General features: G+C 44.3%; 1 protein-coding gene across 19 annotated transcripts in view; it reads left to right on the plus strand.

Annotated features, from left to right (window-relative positions):
* APBB2 (amyloid beta precursor protein binding family B member 2) overlaps nt 1-23,576 on the plus strand; it is a 380,935-nt gene that overhangs the window by 232,500 nt on the left and 124,859 nt on the right. For 16 of the 19 annotated variants that reach the window (XM_081813013.1, XM_081813017.1, XM_081813015.1 and 13 more), the window contains 4 exons: nt 11,735-11,943; nt 20,319-20,381; nt 20,791-20,876; nt 20,971-21,031. In XM_081813013.1, the coding sequence (XP_081669139.1) occupies nt 11,735-11,943; nt 20,319-20,381; nt 20,791-20,876; nt 20,971-21,031 (419 nt within the window). The remainder of the gene's footprint in view (nt 1-11,734; nt 11,944-20,318; nt 20,382-20,790; nt 20,877-20,970; nt 21,032-23,576) is intronic. The other 3 variants (XM_081813022.1, XM_081813029.1, XM_081813028.1) reach the window with 3 other exon arrangements.

A 23,576-nucleotide genomic window follows, 5' to 3' on the forward strand; every position in this document is an offset into this window, starting at 1 on the left:
GAGAGAGAGAATCTTAAGCAGGCTCCATGCCTAGCACCCTGATGCAGGGCTCAAACTCACTGAGTTCTGAGATCATGACTCTGAGATCATGACCTGAGCTGACATCAAGAGCCAGACACTTAACCAACCAAGACACCCAGGCTCCTCTATGTTGATATTTTTAAGGGTACTTAACCTTTAAAAATGCACTTAACAAATAGAAGGTTCCCAGACAAAAATACACAGAGATTTCTCCACAGTCAACGAGGTTTCCCAGCCTCATCAAGTTAGTTCACATGGTTGAAATCTATTTCTTCACCTGTAAAATGGGAATAAGATCTCTTCTACCTGTGATGCAGGATTTTGTGTTATCAAATGGGTTTGGATTAGTTACAGCACTTTGAAAGTCCTCTTTTTGTTCATGTATCAGAAACAAAATATATACATTTAATCTACAGGAATATAGCTCTATGTCTCCCACAGGTAGATTTTGATTTTGGAAAAGCTGTCATCCATTTACTCTTTTAATGCACTGATAAAAGACCAAATTATAACTTGTTGTATAATACTCTATTTCCTGGATTCTCTGTAATCATCTTTTGTTCTAATATTTAACATAGATGAGAAGTCAAGTCCTAGTATGCCATCATTTAGAATAATAATGAGCTTGAAGTTAGTCAAGGCAACCCCTAGAATAGCTTCCACCTTGTCCTCTTTGCTACTGTGTATGTGCCTGAGGAAGTGCATTGAAGACCCTGACAAAATAATGGGGGGAAAATGGGCTCTATTTAATATACTTTCAAAGCTATCTATCTTGAAGGAGTATGGTGCCAGTAGTAATTCTATCCGTCTAATTGTTTGGAAGCCAAAGAAAGATTCCTGCCTGCATGGTATTTTGTCTTCTCTTCTCCAAATGCTCGCTGTGAAATAGTAATCAGATAAGAAAGTTTGTGGTTGGGTTGACTGAGGATTTGGCTGCTAGACACATTCTCTGAATAATATTGTGCCAGTTACCCTTTGCTTAATTTCCATATAATCATAGATCTTTCTAGAACACTGTGTTTAGGATTAAGCACTGAATACCCAAACATCAAAGCAAAGGGTATTAGGTCTGATTTGTTGATCTTCTTGCCAAACGTAATAATCCCATCTGGTATTGAATAAGATGTATTGTTGCTATTCAGGAGGTGAGTGGTATACTCAGACAACTGGAGAAAAAACTAATAAACCTGCCTAGCAATTTTATATTAAATATGTTGCGATCTTTACTTTTTAAAATTATCAAAAAATTGGGGCACCTGGCTGGCTTAGTTGGAAGAGTATATGACTCTTGATCTCAGGGTCGTGGGTTTGAGCCCCATGTTGGGCATAGAGATTACTAAAAAAAAATCAACTTTTAAAAAAATAAAAAATAAATAAAATTATCAAAAAAATTGCTGATTTCAAGAGCATGCCTACCTGCATTCATTCTCCATTCATCATTGTGATTAGACTTTTGGATTTTGGAGATGTGTTGTTTCAATATACATTTTTCCCAGCTCTTCTTAGAAAAATAAAATTGAGGTTACTGAAACAGTCTGCAGCTTTCTTAAAGTAAAATATGAGTCTCCACTCTTTTTTTGGGGGGGTGGCCATTAAGCCTATGGTTTCTCAGAGGTGTTTATAAATTGTGCTTTGTACTTTGCATACACTTTAAAAGGAAATCGTGTTCTTAGGTTATATTTCATATCATCTTAAGATTTTAATATCTCCTTTCATGACTTGTAGGAAAGTACATGTTTTATTGTATGTTTGGGTATTTAGAATGAGACCTGATGATGATATTTAAAATAGTCTTTAGCCAAGTCATATGATTAACCTCTGTGACATGTAGGTTTGTACAGATGAGTGTATATTTACAAATACCAGTTTTTCTTCCAGAAAATTTGTAGCTACTTACATCTTATGCCTTTTAGCTTTTAAATTTGCCTTGCAGAGTCCCTGACTCAGGTATTGTGTTTTGGTTTGGGGTAACAGTCTGTGAACAGAGAAGCCTAGTTTCCTTTTATCCTCCACCCACAGTCCTATATACATACTTTGCTGAGGACATGAAGTAGAATAGAAGCAGTCCCAAAAGAAGGATGTCTTCACTAATAAAGCACACTTAACAAGCTCTTTGGGTCTGATTTCACTTCTGCTTCTTTAATGGCTCCGCTCCCTGACGGCCACATGCTAATTAAAGAGGTGCCACATACTCAAACCAGCGGGTTCTTAGGTGATACATTGTTCTCCTGTGATACGTTGTTTCTAAATTGATATGTGGTGGCTGGTTTGATCAGCTAGATGATTTAATAAAACAGTCTTTTTAGTAAAAACCCCATTTTATTGCTGCAAACTCGGAGATCTTAGTTCCCTTTTAAATGAACTGTGGTTGATGCCATTTCGAAAACTGTTTTGTACGGCAGGGTATTTTCCCCCCAAAGCCACATTTGAATGAAGCGATGGAGAGCTAGTAACCAACATTGGCTGAGTGATTACTATGTGCCCAACTTTGTGCTGGGTGCTGTGTTCCACATCAGCCCTGTGGGGTAAGAGCTGTTACCAGCCCTTTTGTACTGTGAGCAGGCAGGCCATTAGAAATGAAGCTGTTTGTCACAAGTCACACAGCCAGTCAGCGTGGAGCCGAGGTTCACGGCTACTGGCTAACTCCAGCTCGCCTGTCTGAGATGGTAACCTAGCTCTGAAACAATTTTAGTAGACTGAGCCCAGCAAAGACCCTGTCTCCAGTGAGTTTAAATTGAGAAATTGCGTGCTGATCTTACACCAAAATACTTGATAAAAATATACAAAGCATGTAATGTTACAAGGCCCAAATTTTAAGGACTCTTTAAATAGTGAGTTCTTGGAATATTTACTCAAGAATCTTTAACAGAAGAATCCTCAGCTACGAATAGCTTCCTATTTCAAGGACACTCCAAAATTTTAATATTAGTATTTTAAAAGGAAAATATGAGAAAAAGTACGAGGAAATGAATGCTCCTAAAATTGGTAAGAACTTTATTGTAACTCTTAAAAGAATGCTATGTGGAAAGTGCAGATTAAATACAATGTAGAATTTTTCTAAGCCTGTGATAGACATTTCAGGATCCCAAATATTATGCCTTGCAAATAAATACCAAGAAACAGAAGAGGCCCTGAAACTTTTGGGCAAGCTTCCTTCCGCCCCCCCCCCCCCCCACCGTCGGGCAGACTGGTGGGTCAGACCTCTGAGAGCTCACATATTTGGGACATTTTGGGGTTTGTTCCCTTGTTTCCATAGTCATTGTTTTCTGGGCCCTTTGGCTGAGGACAGTTTCACACCATATTCTAAGCAGCCTCTGTATGCTGCTTGGAACCCCCAGCAAATCTATAATAAATTATCTAGTCCTAGAGTCCTGGCTCCATGCTGTTGTTTCCAGAATTTGGTGATGAAGCTGTAGGGAATCGAGTCGTGCTTCTTCTATTCTGACAAGGAAGTTCTGGGTCCAGAAAAAAATAAAGAGACTAAGTAGTGAGAGAGACAGAGAGAGAAGAAGAGAGGCAAAAGATGCTGACCACCAGGTGATCAAAAGGAGTTTTAAAGTTAAACTCAGGGGCGCCTGGGTAGCTCAGTCGGTTAAGCGTCTGCCTTCGGCTCAGGTCATGATCCCAGGGTCCTGGGATGGAGCCCCATATTGGGCTCCCTGCTCATTGGGAAGCATGCTTCTCCTTCTCCCTCTGCCTGCCACTTCCCCTGCTTGTGTTCTCTCTCTCTCTCAAATAAATAAATAAAATCTTAAAAAATAAAGTTAAACTCAAATACAGGTGTCCCCCACTTTTCAAAAGTTTGTGCTATGCCACGTTGCTTTTTCAAAACACCTACATTAGTACCTGTTGGCGCTAAGCAAAAGAAATCAAAGAGGATTTCACTTCTATTTAAAAAGGTGAAAAGTGTTCAGCATTTGTTTTGCGATGAGCTGTTACAGAGGCGTGTGCATCCCCAGCAGTGAGAGTGGTCCCATCAAGCTCCTTCCCGGGGACCTACACTCAGCAACTTAACCTCAACTGGCCATAGCTTTGAACTGTGTCTGTGAGTGTCCATGCTTTATCTCGATTTATTTTGTGCATCTGTTAGCAAGATGTGTCCTGAGGTTTCAGAAAAGCCTAAGAGCGGTTGTTTTTTTTTGGGTCTGGGTACCCTCAAAAATGTTTCCATATAAATTAATGGTGGGGGCTCCTGGGTGGCTCAGTCGGTTAAGCATCTGCCTTCGGCTCAGGTCATGATCTCAGGGTCCTGGGATCAAGTCCCGCATGGGGCTCCTTGCTCAGTGGGGAGTCTGCTTCTCCCTCTTCCTCTACCCCCTGGTTGTGTTCTCTCAGTCTCTCAAATGAATTAAAAGAAAAAAAATTAATGGTAATTGCTTCTTAGCTTTATGCCATTTTGGCTTATGAAATGTTTCATCAACTTTCGAAACCCATACTTTGTATTAAAGCATCTGCCTCCTTTAGGAATAATATTGTTCAAGAGATTAGATAGGAGCAGTTGCAACTAAGACTTTGGAAGAAAGAGTTTTTTCTTCTCCCAAGAATGGAAGCATTGTGCAGAATACTCTTGATTTGATTTGATTTGATTTTTTATTTTTTTAAGAGAGAGGTTGAGGGGGATTGCAGAGAGAATCTTAAGAATCGGATGTGGGGCTCGATCTCACAACCCTGAGATCATGACCTGAGCCGAAACCAGGAGTCAGACGCTTAACCGACTGAGCCACCCAGGTGCCCCTCTTTTGAAAAGTTTTAAAAACACAGATCACGCAAGACCTTCAAGAGTTCCTTCAAACAGAGGGTAAATCCCTAGCCCCGGGGGCCTTGAATCTTATCCTAGACCACTCAACCCTCACTCGAATGACTTTCTGGTTGTGATGACATGACAGGTTCTTTCCTGCCACACGGGACTTGCATTGTATTCCCTCTGCCGGGAATGCTGTTCTCTTGTCTCTTCACAAGCCTGGCCCCTTGTAGTTTAGGGATACATTGTTCCTCAGAGACCTTCCCAGACTGTCCTGTCCAAATAGCCCACCCCATCCCCAGACATGATTGATCGTATTACCCACTGATTCCTGACCATATACCCAGCTTCTGGAATAGTACTTTGGCATTTATAGGAGGCCCTCAATATGAAAAGTGTGTGAATAAGTGGATGAATGAATGACCAAATGAATATATATTCACATTTTGTGGAACCAGTAGTTAGATGGAGTCTGATCAGAAAGCATTACTACCTTTTCTGTTTTCCTAGGCCAATGGTTCTTAAAAGCATGGTCCCAAACCAGCAGCACAGACTCAGCATCACCTGGAAATTGTTGGAAATGCAGTTTCTTAGGCCCTACCCCAGACCTGCTGAGCCAAAAACTCTGGGGGTGGTACCCAGTGATGGCTTCTAGCAGGTTCTCCAAGTGACTCTGATGCTTGAGAACCACTGCCCCTGGTCACTGGTGCAGGACTGGATCCATCTGATGACCCCATGTATCCCCAGCCCTAAAACAATGCCTGGCGCAGAGTAGACGGGAAATATTTGTTGGATGAATTACTCTATCTCCTCTTTCCTCATGACCCCCTCACCCCATGCCTTGCACATGGAAGGCACTGGGTATGCAATGGTTGAGGGAAGGGAGTGAATGCCATTCTGAGGACCCCAGGGAAGCCTTTTGTGCTTTGCACTGCAGATCTTGCCAAATTTAGAATCTCAGCTCATCCATTCCTCCTTCCTGTGGCCTCTGGAGCAGCAGAGGAAATTTCCAGCTGCTGCTAGATGCTAATTTGTTCTCATTTGACCCTTGGGTGCCTGCAAGTTAGTGCAGGGGAAAAGATAATTGGAGGTGGGCTTACCTCACAGCTCCGCTGGGAAGGGGGAAGGGGAGTGGGGAGTGGGCCCCTACGAAGACGGAGACGAAGACAAGGCCAAAGTGCAGCCAGGCCCACAGCTCTGGCGCCTGAGGTGACTGGAAGGGGCGGGTCTTTGCTGCTCACAGATGGGCTCCTTGTTCCCACGCCAAGTATTGCTCTTGGCCCAGGAGGCTCTCAGCACAAGAGGGACTTTCTGGGGCTCTCAGCCTTGCTATTTTTATACTCTGACTTCCAGGCCCTGCTTCCAGAACAACACCACAAACGATGAAGGGCCATAGAGCCACTTTGAAAGGACACCCCTCCTGCTGGACCGTCCTGTTAGCTTGGGACAGTGCCTTCGGCCAGGTGCAGTGAGACAGATTGGAGACCATGTTAGGTGCAAGATCCTGTAGGGAGGGAAGGAGGGACAACTAGGTGGGATCTTAGTGTCTGCAGGGTGCCTGAGGTTGGAATTTGATCCTGAGGCTTCTGCTGGAGAGGGGCTACATATCTGTGGGCCAGCGCAGGTGGTTGCCTGGATTACTGAAAGCAGAATTCAGGAGGGAGGCCCAGAAAGGAGGGTCCTATGGAAAGCCTACACTGGCAGGGCCCTTCTGTGGACTGACCCAGACACAGGGGTAGTTCAGGGCTCAGGGCCAGTCCCCTGGGGCACATCTTTGTGCTCTTGCTTAGTAGCTGTTTGCCCTTGGGCAGGTCTGCAGACTGGAATCAGAGCCCCAGACTTACAGCCATTGTGTTCTTTGGTTTTTACCACTATTTATTCACTTTCTCAATTCCCCCAAGTTGTCCATATTGATTTTTCTCAGGTGTCTGAAAAAGTAACAGCCATGTAAACATGGGCACATAGTCTCCCCCCTTGGCTTTAAACCAAACAGCTGTCCTCCCTGAGCCTTAGAAAGGGGATGACGTTACTGTGTTCTTCATAGGGTAGCTGTGGACCCTCCACGGGCCCCTGCGGTCAAGAAGTACTAAAGGATCTGGGTGTCAGGACCCTTGTTACTTTTTCTGTTGACAGCAGTATTGTTACTCGCTCTTAGAAACTCCTGGCAGCGAATAGCACTTGGGTTTCAGCCTTGAAAGGTCTGGATTCTTGTCCTGGCTTGCTAATGTTCCCTCCCTCGCTTTCCAGCTACCATTGATACGAGCATTAAATGCGGTAACGTATGTGAAGATGTGCTTTACTTTACGGGTAGGGGACTTTTTTTTGTAATAAAGGCCCTAGACCCACAGTGGGAGAAAATATTCAGGAATCATAGAAAAACAAGATAACTTATTTATTTGGGGTTGGTTTGTGTTTGAGAGAAACCTAGGAAAAATTTAGCAAATCATTTATATATATATATATATACTGCAAATATATATATATATACACATAATGTATATATATAGAGAGAGGGTGCATGAGCAGGGGAGAGGAAAGAAGGAGAGGGAGAAGAGGACACCCTGCTGAGCAAGGAGCCCGATGTGGGACTCGATCCCAGGACCCTGAGATCATGACCTGAGCTGAAGGCAGATGCTTAACTGACTGAGCCACCCAGCCACCCCGCTAATCTGCTTTAAAGGAGATGACAGGGAGACATGAATCTTTACTTTTAAAATTAAATTTAAATGAATCTTTACTTTTTTACCTGAATCTTTACTTTTAAAATTAAAATTATGAAATATTTATTTTTTTATTTGTACATTGAGAGACAGACAGACATTTGAAGAAAGAGAAGGTATTGGCAGAGCCACGGTCAGCCAGGGAAGAAGCCCAGCAAGGCATGGTGGATAGAATCTGGTCTTACCTGACCTGCTCAGGTCCTCAAAGCCCAGCCCTGCTAAGGGAGTCTGGTGGACCTTCTTCTCCAGAGTAAGAGTCACCTTAAAATTATCTTCTTTTATCTTTATTCTTTGAACCGTGACGATCACATAATCCCATAAATTCTGTAATGAGCATTTTCCTTTGGACATACGAAAATCTTTTTTTATAGTGTGTTTAGTGAACTTAATATATTGTTGGCTTTGGAGACCTATGATATATAATAATAGCAATAACAGTGAATATTTTTTTAAATATTTTTGAATGTTTTTTAAAAGATTTATTTGAGAGAGCTAGTGGGGGGGCAGAGGGAGAGGGAGGGCGAGAATCTCAAAGAGACTCCCCACTGAACACAGAGCCCGACACGGGGCTCAATCCCATGGCCCTGAGATCATGACCCGAGCCGAAACCAAGAGTCAGACACTCAAATAACTGAGCCGCGCAGGCGCCCCTAACAGCAGACATTTATGTGGTAAATGTGCCTATTATATGTCAACCTTTATCCTGAGTGCTTTGCACAATACTCGGTGATGTAGAGTGATAGCGTTTTGGTCCCTGTTTTACAGATAAGCATCTGAATTCAGCCCAAAGAGATTGAGTAACTTGTCGGAGGTCATTCAGACCATGAGTGGCTGAGCCAGAATACCAAGGCCCCGTGCAGAGTTCACACTTGGTTGCCATGCCAGGCTGCATAATGCCATATTTAGAGTCTTTACTGACTCCCCTCATGTCTAGTTTTACTGGAGTATTTAAAAATACTCTTCAGGCTTTCTAGAGACTTCTCCATCTTAACTCTCCTATAATCTTTCCTTAAGTAACCCCCTCCCCACCAACAGTTGGTCTGCATTCCAGTCTTGAGGTTGGGTAACTGGGATGAAATCCTGTGGCTTGCTTCCTGCTGTCTGATGCTGACTGGATCTTCCTAAGGTTACTGTTCCACAGTGACTCACCCAAAAAGGAAAGTTCTCCAGGATGGAGGTCTTTTAGGATATTCCCGCTGAAAACTAGGAATACCATGACTTCAGAACTCGAGGCAGATCTGTCAAGAAGGGGTACATGACATACAACTCAGTGTGAGAAAACTGCTGAGGATCAGAAGGGCAATGAAACCATCAGACATCATTTCCTTTCTGCAATGTCAGCTCCTTTGTCATCAGCAAACCTTCACTAAGTAATTTTCTGAGAATCAAAAGGGGTTGGAACTTTCTCCTCTTATCACCTGATATTTATAGATTTTTTTCCTCTGTTGATTGAGTCTGCATGCCCTTCTTCATGCCCTTCTTCATGCCATATGCACTGTGGTACTCATACGAGGGCAACCATTTTAAGCCGCTTTGCAATATTTTGAATAATCTTTTGACAGAAGTGGCTTCTTGGGATTTAGATGTCTTGGCTCCACTGTACTTTGGCGTTAGCTATGGTTTCAGACTTAATTTTAAACAATAATAATAAGAAGAAACCTGATCCCTGTTTTCAAGGAAAATCATGCATACAACACCAGTATTGGAAACAGATAAAAATGGTGCTGCTGTGGTCAGAAGGGTCTGGAGGGGCCTGGAATTCCACCCCTCTGCACCACTGTCTTCCTCCCAATGTGGTAACAGTTGAAAAACTACGGACCTGTTGAAGAAGGTCCAAAGTACTTATTTAAATGTATACATAATTTTATGTAGGAAAACAAAGGAAATTGGGGCTATTTCGGTTAAACAAAATAAACTGTAATGAGGCTGAAGGCCTATTTCTTACTATTCCCTGTGGAACCTATCAATAAAAAAAGAACCAAAATCTCGACTCAGAGTCTCTTGGCCACCAGCCCAGGACTCTTTCCAGTTTGTCATATTATGTTTCCTTTTATCCATAAGAACATTCACATACACCATCAAAGGGAAGTAGACATTGCTATTCCTGGGGGTTGTGAAATTGCTCTGTTTTGTGAAACTGCACAGAACTGATTTCTTCAGAATTCTTCTTTCGCTAAGATCCATCATTCAAAGACGTCATTCATTCATTCATTCCTTCCTTCCTCCTTGTTTATTTATCCTTCCTTCCTTCCATCCATCCATCCACCACTCATCTAATGATGTACAAGACAGATACGATGTCTCTGCCCTCACAGGGCTTACATCCCTTAAAACCCAATGTGGGATGATGCAGAAGGGATTCTGTAAATGTTTCTGGAACTGTTAATAATACTGTAGAATTGCCGACCTTACTTTCTCCATCATAATCATATCACCATTATCAGTTTTTAGCAATGGAATAAATCCCCTTTTAATTTTTATTCCAACAAAATCTCAGCAGAGATCTTGGTTTCTGTCCTTGGTCTGACATGATTCCATATTCTGATACATGCTCATGTCCCAGCTGTAGAGACAACTAGGATAAAGGTATAAAACTCAGGCCCTTGGACCTCAAAAACCACAGAAATGGTAACTAGCATCCTTTTTATGTCCTTTCAAGTCCCAAAGTGTGGTTCTGTAAGCCACTAGAATGGGACAAGGAAATACCCTTGGTAGGATTTTCTCCATCTTAATCCAGACATCCATGTATTTTATTTTTCCTGTCCCAGTTGAGATGCAAAAGGCCAAAACAACCCCTCCACCCCCTAAAAAGGAGACAGGACAAAGGAGTGTATACATGTTTGTTTCGAGTAGTTTCTGAAAATTTGGGGTAAGTTGAAATTATTTAATTATGCTTAATTTCCTGTGGGGGGAGGTGAAATTTCCATCATAATTTGAGACAAGTGGCAGTTTTGCCTCTGGCAGATTTAAATGAGAAAAGTGAATGCTGGGATGCCAAACACGCGCATGAATGCACATCTGTGCCCTTAGTCTTAATCAGCCTCTTTGTTTGGTTCCTTTTCTCCTTGTTGCCCCTGTAACAGCGGCAGTGACCCCTGCCCACGTGATGCAGTGACATTTGCACAGAGCAAGGCCCATGTGCTTCTCTCTTGAATCACTGTGATACGCACCCCCGCACCCCCCCCCCCCAGTTCTTGCAAATAGCTCCACGGGAAAGGGCCTGATCCATAGAAAAAAGTGATCCCCCGACTGAAACACAGGTTTCTTAAGTTTTACTGCCTACGTGCATCTGTTGATACAGCTGCCTGTGATTTCCCCATTGTGCCTCTGTCTCTGTGGATTTCCTCCTCTACATCCTTCTCTCTCCTCTTTCCTCGGGCACTTCAACTCATCTCATATTCAACTGAAAGAAGGCCAAAATGAGATTCTGAAAAGCAAATCAGTATCCAGTAAACTGATAAAATATTGATACAGGCCAGGGATTGCTGAAATTGCTCAGCACATGTATTTTATTCTCCCCACCCCCCCCCACAATATTTAAAACATCATTTTTTAAAAATTTGAACACCTTCGGACTTTGCACCTGCTTTCGTTTGCCACAATCCCCACCATTCTCTGTTGTATTCCACACCCACCCTCCTTCATGAATTTATGTTACCAGTCTTGAATTCCAAGGCTTTTCTGGTCTGCCTTCCTTAGGAATCTTCTGTGTACAATTTAGAATTCTAGAGTATTACAAAAGACATCACTGCTTTGTAGATGTTTACAGTCAAATGGGAGGAGTTGTGAAAGCAAAGGGAAGAAGATATAAATACAGTACTCATTTACAGGAAGTGGTTTAAAAAAATGAGAGTTCTACTCATTGCTGAGAATGGTATAAGATGCCAACCGGTAAGTCTTACTGATTTGTAAAGGAGTCAGTAGATTTTGTGCGTAACCTTGCAAATTTTGCTTGGGTAGTTGATTTTGGCTAATGGAGCTTTAGCTTGTTCATCGTGTTCTTGAACCTGTAAGATGACGTGATCATGGGTCCTTTATGTCTGTATTCTCAAGTGTCAGTCTTCCTTTCCAGTTCTCTTATTTCTTTCCATATTGTCCCCTTTACCATACTTTGTGTCCACAGGATGGCTTTAGTTCTCAGTAGTGCTACAGACATATCTGCCTATGGAATTCTCCGGACTATTAGTGCCAAAAATGGAACACTTTAATTGTTTCCTCTTTTAAGAAAACCCTCTTGTTTTCCATTTCCCAGCAGATATATGGAGTGATCACTCCTTTCAGACTGATCCAGATTTGCCGCCTGGCTGGAAGAGAATCAACGACATCGCTGGGACCTATTATTGGCACATACCCACAGGGACGACTCAGTGGGAACGCCCCATCTCCATCCCAGCCGATCTTCATGGTTCTAGGAAAGGGTCACTTAGTTCTATAACGCCATCTCCCACCCCAGAGCACGAGGTAAAATGGAGTATCTTTTTAACAGCTTAGTAGAGTGGATGTGACTTGTGATTTCTCTTTAGACTTGTTGCTTCTACCCCAACAGGTCATCAAGGTAAGTTTTTTGATGATCATGCATGATGCATTTGAAACCCAAAAATGTTTCCTCTTAGTGTAAATAGCATTAATACCATCGTTCAGGGGTGTTTTCATTTTTTCGTGGCTTTTGGTCTCTTGAAAACAGCATTCTAGGTATAGAAAGTAAGGGAGGCTGATTAATGAGAAGTGGTTAAGATTCCCTGGGGCTCACTGAACCGATATTTTACTCTGCAGGTGCCCTCGCATGGTGCTGCTCCATAAAATATTTACACACAGAAGAATGTCTCTTGGCCAGACGTGTTATAATTACTGCATCTCTTATTAGCCTTGGGTCCATTTGACTGCATGGAGGGGATGTCTGCAAGAATAACCCTTGAGAGCCCTTCAGTGCGTTATTTCTATATATTTTTTAAAGGATCTGTTTATTTCGCAGAAGTGACATGATTTTAGACATAAATAGCAGCATAAATGTCTGCTATCCCCAAGGAGGAAATGTGATGTTTAAACAAAGAATTGAGGCATGAAAAAAAATTCCACTGTGGTATTTATTAGTACAGAGATTCTTGCGGCGAACCTTTGTGAATCCCGATAACAAAATATTCAAGAGTGTGGCCGTTGGAAAAGGGCACAATTAAGCGATGGCTTTTTCCAGAAAAGTAGTTGGAATGCTAACACAGGCACATCTGCCTATGTGACCACAGTCTTTTGTTCCTTCAACAACCTATGTTCTTTGACCTTGAGGCCTTGGAGGGGATCTAAACTGGGTCTCTCCCCGGCAGAACTCCTCCGCGTTCTTGCAACCATTCTCAGCCTTCCTGGCTTTGAAAGGAGACAGTATCTTGTTTCTTACATCCGGGCTTATTGACTTGCTCTTCTCTGGGAGGCAGGAAGACCTACATTCCAAGCCCATTCCTCCTAGTACAGGGCTTCAGCATCTCCCTTCCCCAGCCTGGGCCTCAGATTCTCCGTCTTTCAAGTGACGGGTTGGGGTGAGCTCTTCCCTCAGTGAGAGACAAGGGCCTTGGTTGGTTGGCACATGAGCCTGATAATCAGGCACATGTTTCCCTATTGCTGAACCACATAGGATTTTGTTGCTTATCACTGGGCAGCTTTGGTAACTTTTTATTGAAGTATCATGTTCCTCTTCGCTGAGCAAATTCCGTTCAGTTACTCATTTTGTTAGGTGCGCTGGGGGACAAAGATGAACCTCAAGGAGCTTAGCATGACATGGAGTCCTCCTCCCATCCCAGCCTAATTGTGTCTTGGCATTATCCCCTGGACCTCCGAGTGGCCTCCCAGAAGCTGAGCCAGCCAGGACACCACCTCTGCTCTCTTTTTCTCTCTTTTTCTCACCTGTACATCCTTTCTCTTGGCATCTTTGTTAGACTCTCTTTCTCCACTCCAGGGCTTCGTTCCCCTATTTTAACCCTTCAACCATCTTCACATGGGAGTACCCTACAACCAGGGAATGCTAGGATGGGAAAGGGTCAGCTGATCCCAGTATCCCTACATTACAGACAGGGAAACTGAGGCGCAGACAGGACGGTGACCGGTGACACCGCTGGGTCTAGAACTCAGAGATCCTGAATGCTCCTGAATCTTAGGCCAGGGTTGTTCTCACTCCACTTCCCTGGCTTTGAGATTCCAGCCTACTGTGCTTTCTCATTGTCCCAGAAGTTAGATCAGACTCTCTTTGAGACGTTGCTTTTGTCCTGGGAACCTCTTGTCCTCTGTATGTAGAAGAAATGAAGTTCTTCTTAAAGCCTGCCTCCTGAGGCCGAGGTGTGGGTGTGGTAAAGTCCAAGGAGGGCAGCCCAAGGTTTATGGGACTCGGATTTTTATTTCTTCAATGAATATGGCAGGTTTTCATTTCCATGTTTTCTGAAGAAAATCTTGGGAAGAATGCATCACAGGTAGGCAGCTGGCCCTGGGGACGATGGTCAGGCAGCAGAGTCCACCTGTAATCCCTGAGCCTCCTCCTGATGCCCACGTGGGCCTATTCTTCCCCTTCTCTACACCTGCCTCCCATTCCTGTCCTAGCTACCTCTCAGGGCCCCTTCCCAGGCTCAGATTGTGTCCCATGGCCCTTGCTTCCTGCTTCCTCTCCGTGGGTTCAGTGTTCCCCTAATGTATCCACAGCGCTCAGGGTCCCTGCTGCCATTCATGATTTAGTGTGGCTTTCAGTGTATTTTCATAAATGTCATCTCATTTGTTCCCTTCAAGACAGAGAGGACAGCTGATATGTTCCTTACTTAAGAAAAGAGTTAACTAAAGCTCAGTGAGTTCAGTAACTGTGCAGCTGGTGTAGGAGAGGCATGTGTCTAGTTCTCAGACTCTGGACCCTATGCTCTGCCCCCCTGGTACTGTGTGAATTTCTACCTTGCTGTCTGTCTCGTGCCTCTTTTCTGCTATTGACCATGCCATTGTGTTGACCCTTATCCCTCCAAGGAACTTTGTTAAAGGATGTGTCATTTTAAGTTTCAGGGAGAGAGAGAGAGAGAGCGCCACTCCTATCCAGCACTTTAATAGACCAATGGACTAGATGTTCTTCCGATCAGCCTTTTGATTGTTCACTTCATACGCATTTTCCCCGTGTACATAGGCCATTATGTCCAAGAACCGAGCACATTTAAGGCAGTATGTTAAAATCCTAGAAGCAAACGTATGAGCAGGTAGAGAGAAGAGGACGGGGGGTAGGGGTAAGACCCAGCCTGCCATATGTATACCCAGGACGTTTAGACGCTGACATGGATATTAAACCAGAGGCACCAAAGGTAATGGAGTGTTTATGGTGTCAAGCTCGTGCCTTATCCCATGACTCCTGATAGAACCCTACGCATCGGTACTGTTGTTGTCGTTTGCTTTTTACATTTGACAACACTAAGACTGAGAGGTGAAGCTTGCTCGAGGTCACACACCTATGCTTCAGTGAAGGTCTGCTGACCCCCACCCCACCCCGGGTTTTACGGTTCTGCTTATTGGGGGGCTTGGCGAGTCTCACAGCTCTTCATCTCAACCCAAGGGCAGGCGGTGTCCCATGCAGAGCCTTCTAGAAAATGACTTCTCTTGATAACATTGTCTCAGGTGCTAATGACAGTGGAAGAGAAATGATTATTTCCCTGACACCATTTCTTTGATCTCTAAATAGAATCTGTTTCATACTAGTTCGGAACCATGAGAGAAAGCAAAATGTTAAGGACGAGAAGAAACTTGTAATGTGTGATGTTAGAAATGCATATTTTATTCAGCTTTTCCCCCAAGATCGTTTAGGGGGAAAAAAAAAACCCAAATCTGTTGACTCAGCTTCACAAAAGTTTTGTACTGAAAGCTTCCTTACAGTTTGAAATTTTTACATTTCACATCCCAGAGCTCACTGGGGAAGTGCTAAGCGCAGTGGGTAATGTTTCCTCTGTGCACGCCAGCAGTATTTTCTAAAGTTTATAAACTGGCCAGGAAGCATTTGCTATTGAAATTGAGCGCACAGTGATCTCCCCCTCCCCTCCCCAATCCATCGATTTGTTCCAAATTACTTGGATGTCGAATTTTAGAAGAAAGGAGCCACACTAAGTATTGTTATGAATCACTGTTGGCCTGTAGGCAAGTCTTGTCTTACAATGTTTCCAACTGAAGGTGTTTCCCGGTTCCTTAAGAAGAGAAGTATGGAGGAGAGAGTGCGTCTGGAGCAAGGGGATGGGCAATTGTTTCTCAGAACTGTGATCTTGATCATAATTCACTCTGTTCTTCCTGTGTTGCTGCTGGGGTCTGTTAGGGCCCTGAGCCGCTAACTCCCTGGGAGGGGAAATTCCGTGTATTACATTAGAACCTGTGGAGTTTCATATACATTTAGAAATAAGATGAAAACACAAAGGAGCTATTCTGTCATCTTTTTTCTGAACTCTTGACCCAATCAAGTAATCATGACTGGCGAGAACCTTCAAGAAGGGCCTAGTGAATGCTATGGCAGTGTTTCTCAGCCTGTGAGCCAAGGCCGGTGGCCAAGGTGAGCTCTGAGGCATGTAGAATATTTTGATTCCTTGGTCCCTACCCGAGGCCACTAAGCTAGATTCTCTTCGGGTGGGACCTGGAAATCTGCCCTGATCATAAGCTTTCCAGGTGATTCTGTGTGGAGTAAGTACAAGAGCTGGCCCTCTAATGAATCTAGTATCCCTGTCTTTGTTTATATTTCACTTCCTCTTTGGACCCATCCCAGCTTCTCCTGGGAATTACTGCTCTCATCCCTCCACTTTCAAAGCCCTTTATTCCATAGTGTCTTTTTATAGTATTATTACTGTGGCATGTCAGTCTCCCTCCCTGGGGAGGAGTGGGGGTGAGGACCTGTCCCCCCTCATCTTGTGTCCCCAGCACCTGGCACCGTGTCCGGTACATGGTGAAGTTCATTACGTGTTTGCTGAATGAAGGAATAAACCAGTGTCGTAGCTGAGCAGGTTCTTAGTTGACACCAGAGCCCTGGGTCTCCTGACCCTCCTCTGGCTCACAGAGATGAATTTAATTGCACACGTATTTGGCAATCTGTTTACTAGTTTGACTCTTTTTTTTTTTTTTACTTCTCTGGGTTATGTTTGAGTGACAAACCATCCACCAAAACACAGAAAGCATTTTAAAAAGAAGTTAAAAAATGTGCACACATCTATGGATTCAGTGCACATTAACATCACATGGCCCGTTCCTTAGAGTTCCAAGATTCTGGGTGCTCTGCATTTATCATCAAGGCCACATGTACCGAGGCTCAGGTCTTGACAGAAGAGGATTAAGAAGCATAATTCATAACACTTTATAGTCCATAGGTCCCCCAGTTTTTTATTCTTACCAATGGCCTTTTTTTCCTCCCTGGAAAGAGAGAGTGGAGGATAGGGGAACTGCCATGTCTTGGGCACCTTCGGGCAGGCGGTCCCTATGCTAAGGGCTAACGCTCTTGATCTCAGTTTGTCCACACCCTGATGGTGAGGTCTTCTTAGCCCTGTTTCTAGATAAGGAACTGAGGTCACAGAGCAGATGAGAGCAGAAGCAGGATTTGAACCGGGCTTTGCAGCAGAACTTCTGAAGTTCACGCATGTGGAGGTGATGATGTAGCTCCTGTCAAAGTCACTAGGGGACGTTCTTTTGCTTTCCTCTCTGCCTGGTTCTCAGCAGGTTCACCCTCCACGCTTGCTCTCCAGGTTACATTTTGATATCACTTCTTAGAAACTTTCTCGTCCCCCTGGACCCATCCTCAAGAGCTTGCTGTTGACATCGTCCACTCCAGTGTTAGCTTTTTTTCAGCAGAAGGACAATATATCACTTTCATTTGATTTGTAGAATTGCTTTCTGAGATCCCAGAAGAGAAAAAAGGAAGAAGAAAACCCTCCATAGTCAAGGTTATACAATTGGATTCCCTTAGTGGGTCCACCCTCACACAGATTCTGCTGTATGGTCACAAAGGGCACCATGCTGAAAGGTCATGAAGGGTCATGATAGGCACCATGCTCCAGGGGCTGGGTCATTCCCCAGGGACATCACCACCTCTGAGGAGCTAAGGCTCCAAGGCTCTCCCAGAACTCAGTGTGATCACTTTGATCAGGGGAAGGGGTGCTTCACCTGGTCAAGGTGAAGAAAAGCACCAGGACACTATGTCCCCACCTGTAACTCTGGCCCCAGAACATTCCATTGTGCAAAGATTTAGCTGCACTGCCTGAAAGATTATCAGTTGAGAGGTCATCGCTCATGGAACACGGTCTCTGTCCTTCCTTGACTAGCCTTTTCCCTGTCCGTCATCTTTGTCCTTCCTGAGGCCCGTGCCCACCTGCCTTTCCCTCTCTCACTGTCTTTCTCTTTGTCTCATCTCTTCTTACATCTCTCACTCCCGCCATGCAGACTACAGACTTTCTGTAGAACCAAACAATCTCTTTGGGTTGTCTTTAAAAAAAAAAAAAAAAAGAGTAGCTAAAGTGTTGTATTCTTTTTTCTTAAAAAAAAAAAAATTAGATGAATAGAATATGTGGTTATTAAAACGCAAGACAGATTTTGTTGCCCTTAATTTTTTAAAAAAGAAAAATTATGGTCACTTCTATAGGAAAGAGAATTTCCAAAAATGAGTGCTGTTAGATATAGGAGGGAAAAGGGTCTTTTGGCGTAGTCATAACATAGGTTCTCTTAGCCCATACTTGAGTTTTGTACTGAAGGGTTTCTTTAAGAGTCCCCATGTTATTTTAGCTTTTGAAAAATTGCTTTATACGACCTTTGTTTATTTAACTCCGTAAGAGGTGATTGTTGGAAGTTTGCCAGCTGACTCATGTCTCCGTAGCATAAGAGCAGGATTCATAGAATTTTAGAATTATAATCAACTTTTACATTACAGGGACCCAACATAAATACATTAAAAAAATTTTTTTTAAACCATACATGCATACAGAGAACTATTTTAATTAAATGCTGAAGACTTTTCTGAATACTTGTTTTGAAAAAGTACTCTTTCTATCCTGTCCCCACACCATGCCTGTTGAGGATAATTTGATTTCAGATTCCTCTTGTCAGACACCCACTCTTTTTTTTTTTAATTTCTCTGTGAGAACATAATTACCTGGAGTCTTACTAATTCACCATCTGATACCCTTTTTTAACATTCAAGTTCAATGAAAAAACAAATATTGCTCACATGTAAACTGTGATGATGATTTGGGGTCAAATAGGCTTATTTTCCTTTAAAAAAGAAAAAAAGAAATTCTAGCTTAAAATTCTTGACATTTCAGGTCCTTATCATATGAGTCCCCCTACAAGGGTGATTCTAAACTTTTCTTGGTCACCAGCCCCTCTGGAAATATGGGAAAAGTGGGAGATCTTCTCCCCAGGAAAACGCACACACACAAAACCCCACCCCGATTTCAGGGGGCCTCCCAGCTCTCCTGGGCTAACACGTTAAGACCCTCCTGTGTTAGGAATTTTCTCCTCGGTGAAAACTGAGCACCGCTCCGGGGGATGGAGTATAGAGGCGAAGGGCTACCAGCACTCCTGCTCTTCTGCTCAGTAAAAGAGATTATTTTTTAAAAAGTAGATACAGTGGTGTAAGTTCCACTTTATTTCGAAAAACTGCAGTTTGGGTGCTTAGTCCAAAAAGGAAAGCGACTGACACCAGCTCTGCAGTGGTGACGAGAGATCTACACCTGCAGGGGCTCCGCGCTCGTCACGTCCTGCCGAGTTAAAGGAACACCTGTCTCTTCAACGCTCGGCACATCTGAACTTCTCTGCCTCTGCTCTGAGTGGGTTTCAAAATTATACTGATGTCGTGAGCAGACATCATGGGTCCCCATTCCCGTCTCATTTTCAGAGCGCTTTAGTTGAAAGGCGACTGGAGCAAAAAGTCTCCGCTGTTGATTTATTATCCGAGGAAAGAGGTGATTCGCCCGACGCATCGGTGGAACGCATTCATAACCATGTCCCTGGGTTTTGTTTGCTTCATTTATTTCCCCAAATGTTACATGAAAAATATTTGGATATTCACTCACTGTGGTAGAAAGGAAAACCAAAAAAACCCAACAACCTTGCCTGTTGTCTGAGGGCAATGAAAGGGCTGTTTAGATTCAAAGATCTATTCTGAGCGGTCTCCCAACAAGGCAAGGCTTCATGCTTTGTTCTAGGATTCTGCTTACAAAATCCTTTCGTGATCAAACATTCATTTGTGAAGAAGCTTCTGTGGCAAGGAGGCAGAGCTTACGAACTGGAAGACTTTACATTAGACCGTGGAGAGCTGTTTTTGGTCAGTTAAATCTCGGCAGATGTTGACGTCCAGCTGCGTTCCTTACTATCCCTCCTACCCTTTCCTTGTCCTTTTCTCTTTTACATGAAAATAGTTTGAGCCCCAGGTTTTTATGCCCTTGACCGGGGACATTCCCCCGTTTTCAGATCCTCACAGTGACAGGTACCATCCCTAATTCTGCTCCCATCTCCAGAAGACAGTTGTTTGGTTACCGGGAGAGAAAGTTTCCCGTGGTATTAGGTCCACTAGGCATTTAATCTGTGAGCTTAAGGCCACGTCTAGAAGATCTAACACTGGCTGCTAGCGCTGGTCAGTCATTTCTGTGGTAAGTAACGCGAGCACCATTTCTCTCCTCCCGCCCTAGGGTTCAGGTGATAATCTAGATCTAGAGCCAGCTAACCAGTTGCTGGTAGAGTGAATTTGTTCCCTAACCCGTCCTGTGAATAGCAATGCTAACAACAGTGTCTTGTGTTTTTCTTTTCCTCTTTCCTTTTTTTTTTCTTTTAAATGAATGTGCTTTTTCCTATGTGAATAATTCTATGTCTAGAAACAGCCATGGAGTGATTTTGCTGTTCTGAATGGGGGAAAGATTAATAGTGACATTTGGAAGGCAAGTATATTGTCAGATTCTAGATCATTTAACATTTTGTCCTTTCTGCATGGCTGTGGCTGTATCTTTTTCTTCTTCATGAACATCATCCATTCCGCAGGGATGCCGTGATGGGGCTTGCTAGGGATGCCCAGCTCACACACATGTTGCCTTTTTTTTTTTGTTTTTTTTTTGTGATGTGTCCTGTTGTGAATGACTTCAAGCTGACTGCCCCAGGCCCCCTGTTTCTTGTAAGAACCTGGGGCTTGCGCTGAGCCAGCATCCAGCAGCCCTTGCATGCCCTTTTTCTGCCTAAGCTCACATACACTCTCTGCCTCATGCCGGGAGGACTTTTCTCCCCTTTGATATTTGAGGCCAAGGCAGAGGCCCTCCCCCCTTTCTCCATTAACAGGGATCTATTTTCCCCTAGGATTTGCATGCAGCCACAGTTAACCCGGACCCCAGTTTAAAAGAGTTTGAAGGAGCAACACTCCGCTATGCATCTTTGAAACTCAGGTAGGACATGGGAAGGACCTGCCATAATGTGTGGCTTCGTGCAGCTAGAGTTTACGGTAGAATTCTAAGTCCAGTTTTCTGTTTTTCTTTCTAGAAATGCCCCACATGCTGATGATGACGATTCTTGCGGTATCAATAGTGACCCAGAAGCCAAGGTTTGTAAGAAACGTGCTTTCAGCAGCCAGGTTATGCTCTTGCATCGAAGTAATGGCTTTGGAAATGGCTCAGTTTTTATAAACTGTCAACCCAGAGCCACTGACTAAGGAATTATTCCTCCATCCTCTCTCTTTGCTAACTTCCCCAACACTTGAAATAAATCCCTAGGCCACGTTAGGTTTGGGAGGATTTCCATAACCATCAACACTGTGCCCATATCTCACTACCTCAGTTCTTTGCACAATGTAATAAGTTACAATTACTGTCCGAGTGAGTGGGCTTCAGAAGCCTTGCAGAGCAACGGGAGGGGCCATCGACAGGTGGTACGAGGCTCCTCATGCCCACCTCTTCCAGAACAGCCTCACACCTGCACCATCTCTCTCAAACACAGGCCTGATTTGTGATGGGTCCCATGCCTGGGCTTTCATGCGGTGTGGTCGCCATCTTGAAATTCTTAATACTCTTATCTTTGGATTTGTGTTTTTGTAAGCGACGTCCAATGGGGCGATGCCCCGGGGAGCTGGAGCCTTGGTTTAGGAACTGTCCTGCTATCTCCCTACCTCCCTGAGAGGTTCTGGACTGCTTGTTCCCCTCCTCCTCGGCACCTCAGGCCCTGCCACACATCCTCCTCCCTGCCTCCAACCAGCAGTCACTACTGCCAGTAGGGGCCTCACTGGGAGCATGGGGTGAGTTGGCTTGGGACACACGTGCTCCCATGGCATCTCGAGAGAGGGCAAAGTGGTGGCCTACCCAGCCTAGGCTGACAGCACAGTGGTGTGTTGGTGGGGGGCAGTTCAGCCCCCTCCCAATCCGGGTCCCTGGTGTGTTCTGGCACAGATGTTGTGGTATACTTGAGGGTCACCCATCTGCTGCACCTCAGGGTAGGGGAGATGGGTCCACAGGAAGGGGGTATTCCTGACTCAGTTTCCCCATTCCTGGCCAGGGCGTGGGCGCGTTAGTCCAGCAGCTCAGGGGATGGAGAACCCAGAAGGTGTTGGTCCCTGGCAGCGGGCAGGGCCCCTGGGCATTTGTGAGGGTCTGCGCTTACCCTGTAGGTGTCCCGTGCCCAAGAGAGCATGACTTTAAATACCAAGGAAAACACACCATAATGAGTGAAGAGAGAGACTGCAGAAGAAAGGCAACAATTTTCTTTCAGCCCTTTTTATGGCAGTTTTTCCCCTGCCTTTTGAACAGGGGCTCTGCATTTTCATTCTGCATATTACCTTTCCATTTGCAAATTATGTAGCTGGTCCTCGATATTTTTTCTCACTCCCGAAGCTGATCGGTGTCCGTGAATAAAACAGCCAATAAGCTCCCTTAGTAGTAGTTAAATGGGGAAACACCATGCAGTTTCAAAACCTTGATTCCTCGGCTAAAACCGGCCATGCTGTTATCAGGGCTCGCAGTTGAACGCCCCCCGCCCCGCCGCCGCTTATCTGCCCGGCTACGTGCTCAGCACAGCCTCATACGGTGAAGGCCATCCCCAAGCCAGCGGCATTCTGAATAGGTCCGTGGGCTGCTAACATGCTGGCCTTTAAAGATAAGTTTTATGGCAGGGAGCGGATACAGTAAAACAGGAAGGCGGGCTGGGACTCATTTGCTCTGCGCCCAGGTGTTTTAACAAGGGTTATCGGCGGAGGCTGGAGGCGGAGGGGGAAAGGGCTGCGGGGAGATGGCCGCGTGAAATTGATGAGAGTGGGCGGGGAGGGGTGAGGCGAGAGGGGAGGTGGAATTGGTTACCAGGAACAGGAGGCCTGGTTGAAATATGACCCAAGTTGTGCTTTCTCTTTTTACCTCTCAGTGGTCCTGTTCTCTGAATTCTTTATCTGCCCCTTGCTAGTGCCCGCGTGTCTGTTGAACACCTGTTATGAATTTGTCCCTGTTAATAAGGAGGTTCCGTGTTGCCATAAGTTACCGAAGCTGGACTGAGTTCTAAACAAAAAAATACATGTATCGTATTATTTATTTTATATCCTACTTTGTTTTGTAGAAGGTCTTGGAAAACTTATGAGAACAAATGCGTTTTTTTTGAAAGGCACAGAAAATGTAAAGAAATAATCAGTGCATCTGTCTGTTCTGGGATAATAGACAAGAGTCAGAAAAGATCAGGCCAGCGCGACGCCTGGGTGGCTCAGTCTGTTAAGCGTCTGCCTTCGGCTCAGGTCATGATCCCAGGGTCCTGGGATGGAGCCCTGCATCAGGCTCCCTGCTCAGCGGGAAGCCTGCTTCTCCCTCTCCCTCTGCCTGCCGCTCCCCCTGCTTGTGCTGTCCCTCTCCCCTCTCTGACAAATAAATAAATAAATTTTTTTTTAAAATGTAAAAAAAAAAAGATCGGACTAGGGAGAAGAAAAAAATACGGCTTTTCAGATCATAGGACTCTGCACAGTTATGGAAATTGACCTGCAGGTTCATTTTTGTGCCTCTTGGTGACTATTTACATCGAGGATTCTTAGGGTGAATAGGACAAATCCCTGGGACAGCTCAGAATCCTGAAAAGATGTTGGCAACCAACCCCGCCCGCCCTGGATTCTGAAGGTCCCCATG

This window comes from Leptonychotes weddellii, chromosome 2 (assembly GCF_054177405.1).
Source record: "Leptonychotes weddellii isolate Sample4059 chromosome 2, ASM5417740v2, whole genome shotgun sequence".
NCBI lineage: Eukaryota > Metazoa > Chordata > Mammalia > Carnivora > Phocidae > Leptonychotes > Leptonychotes weddellii.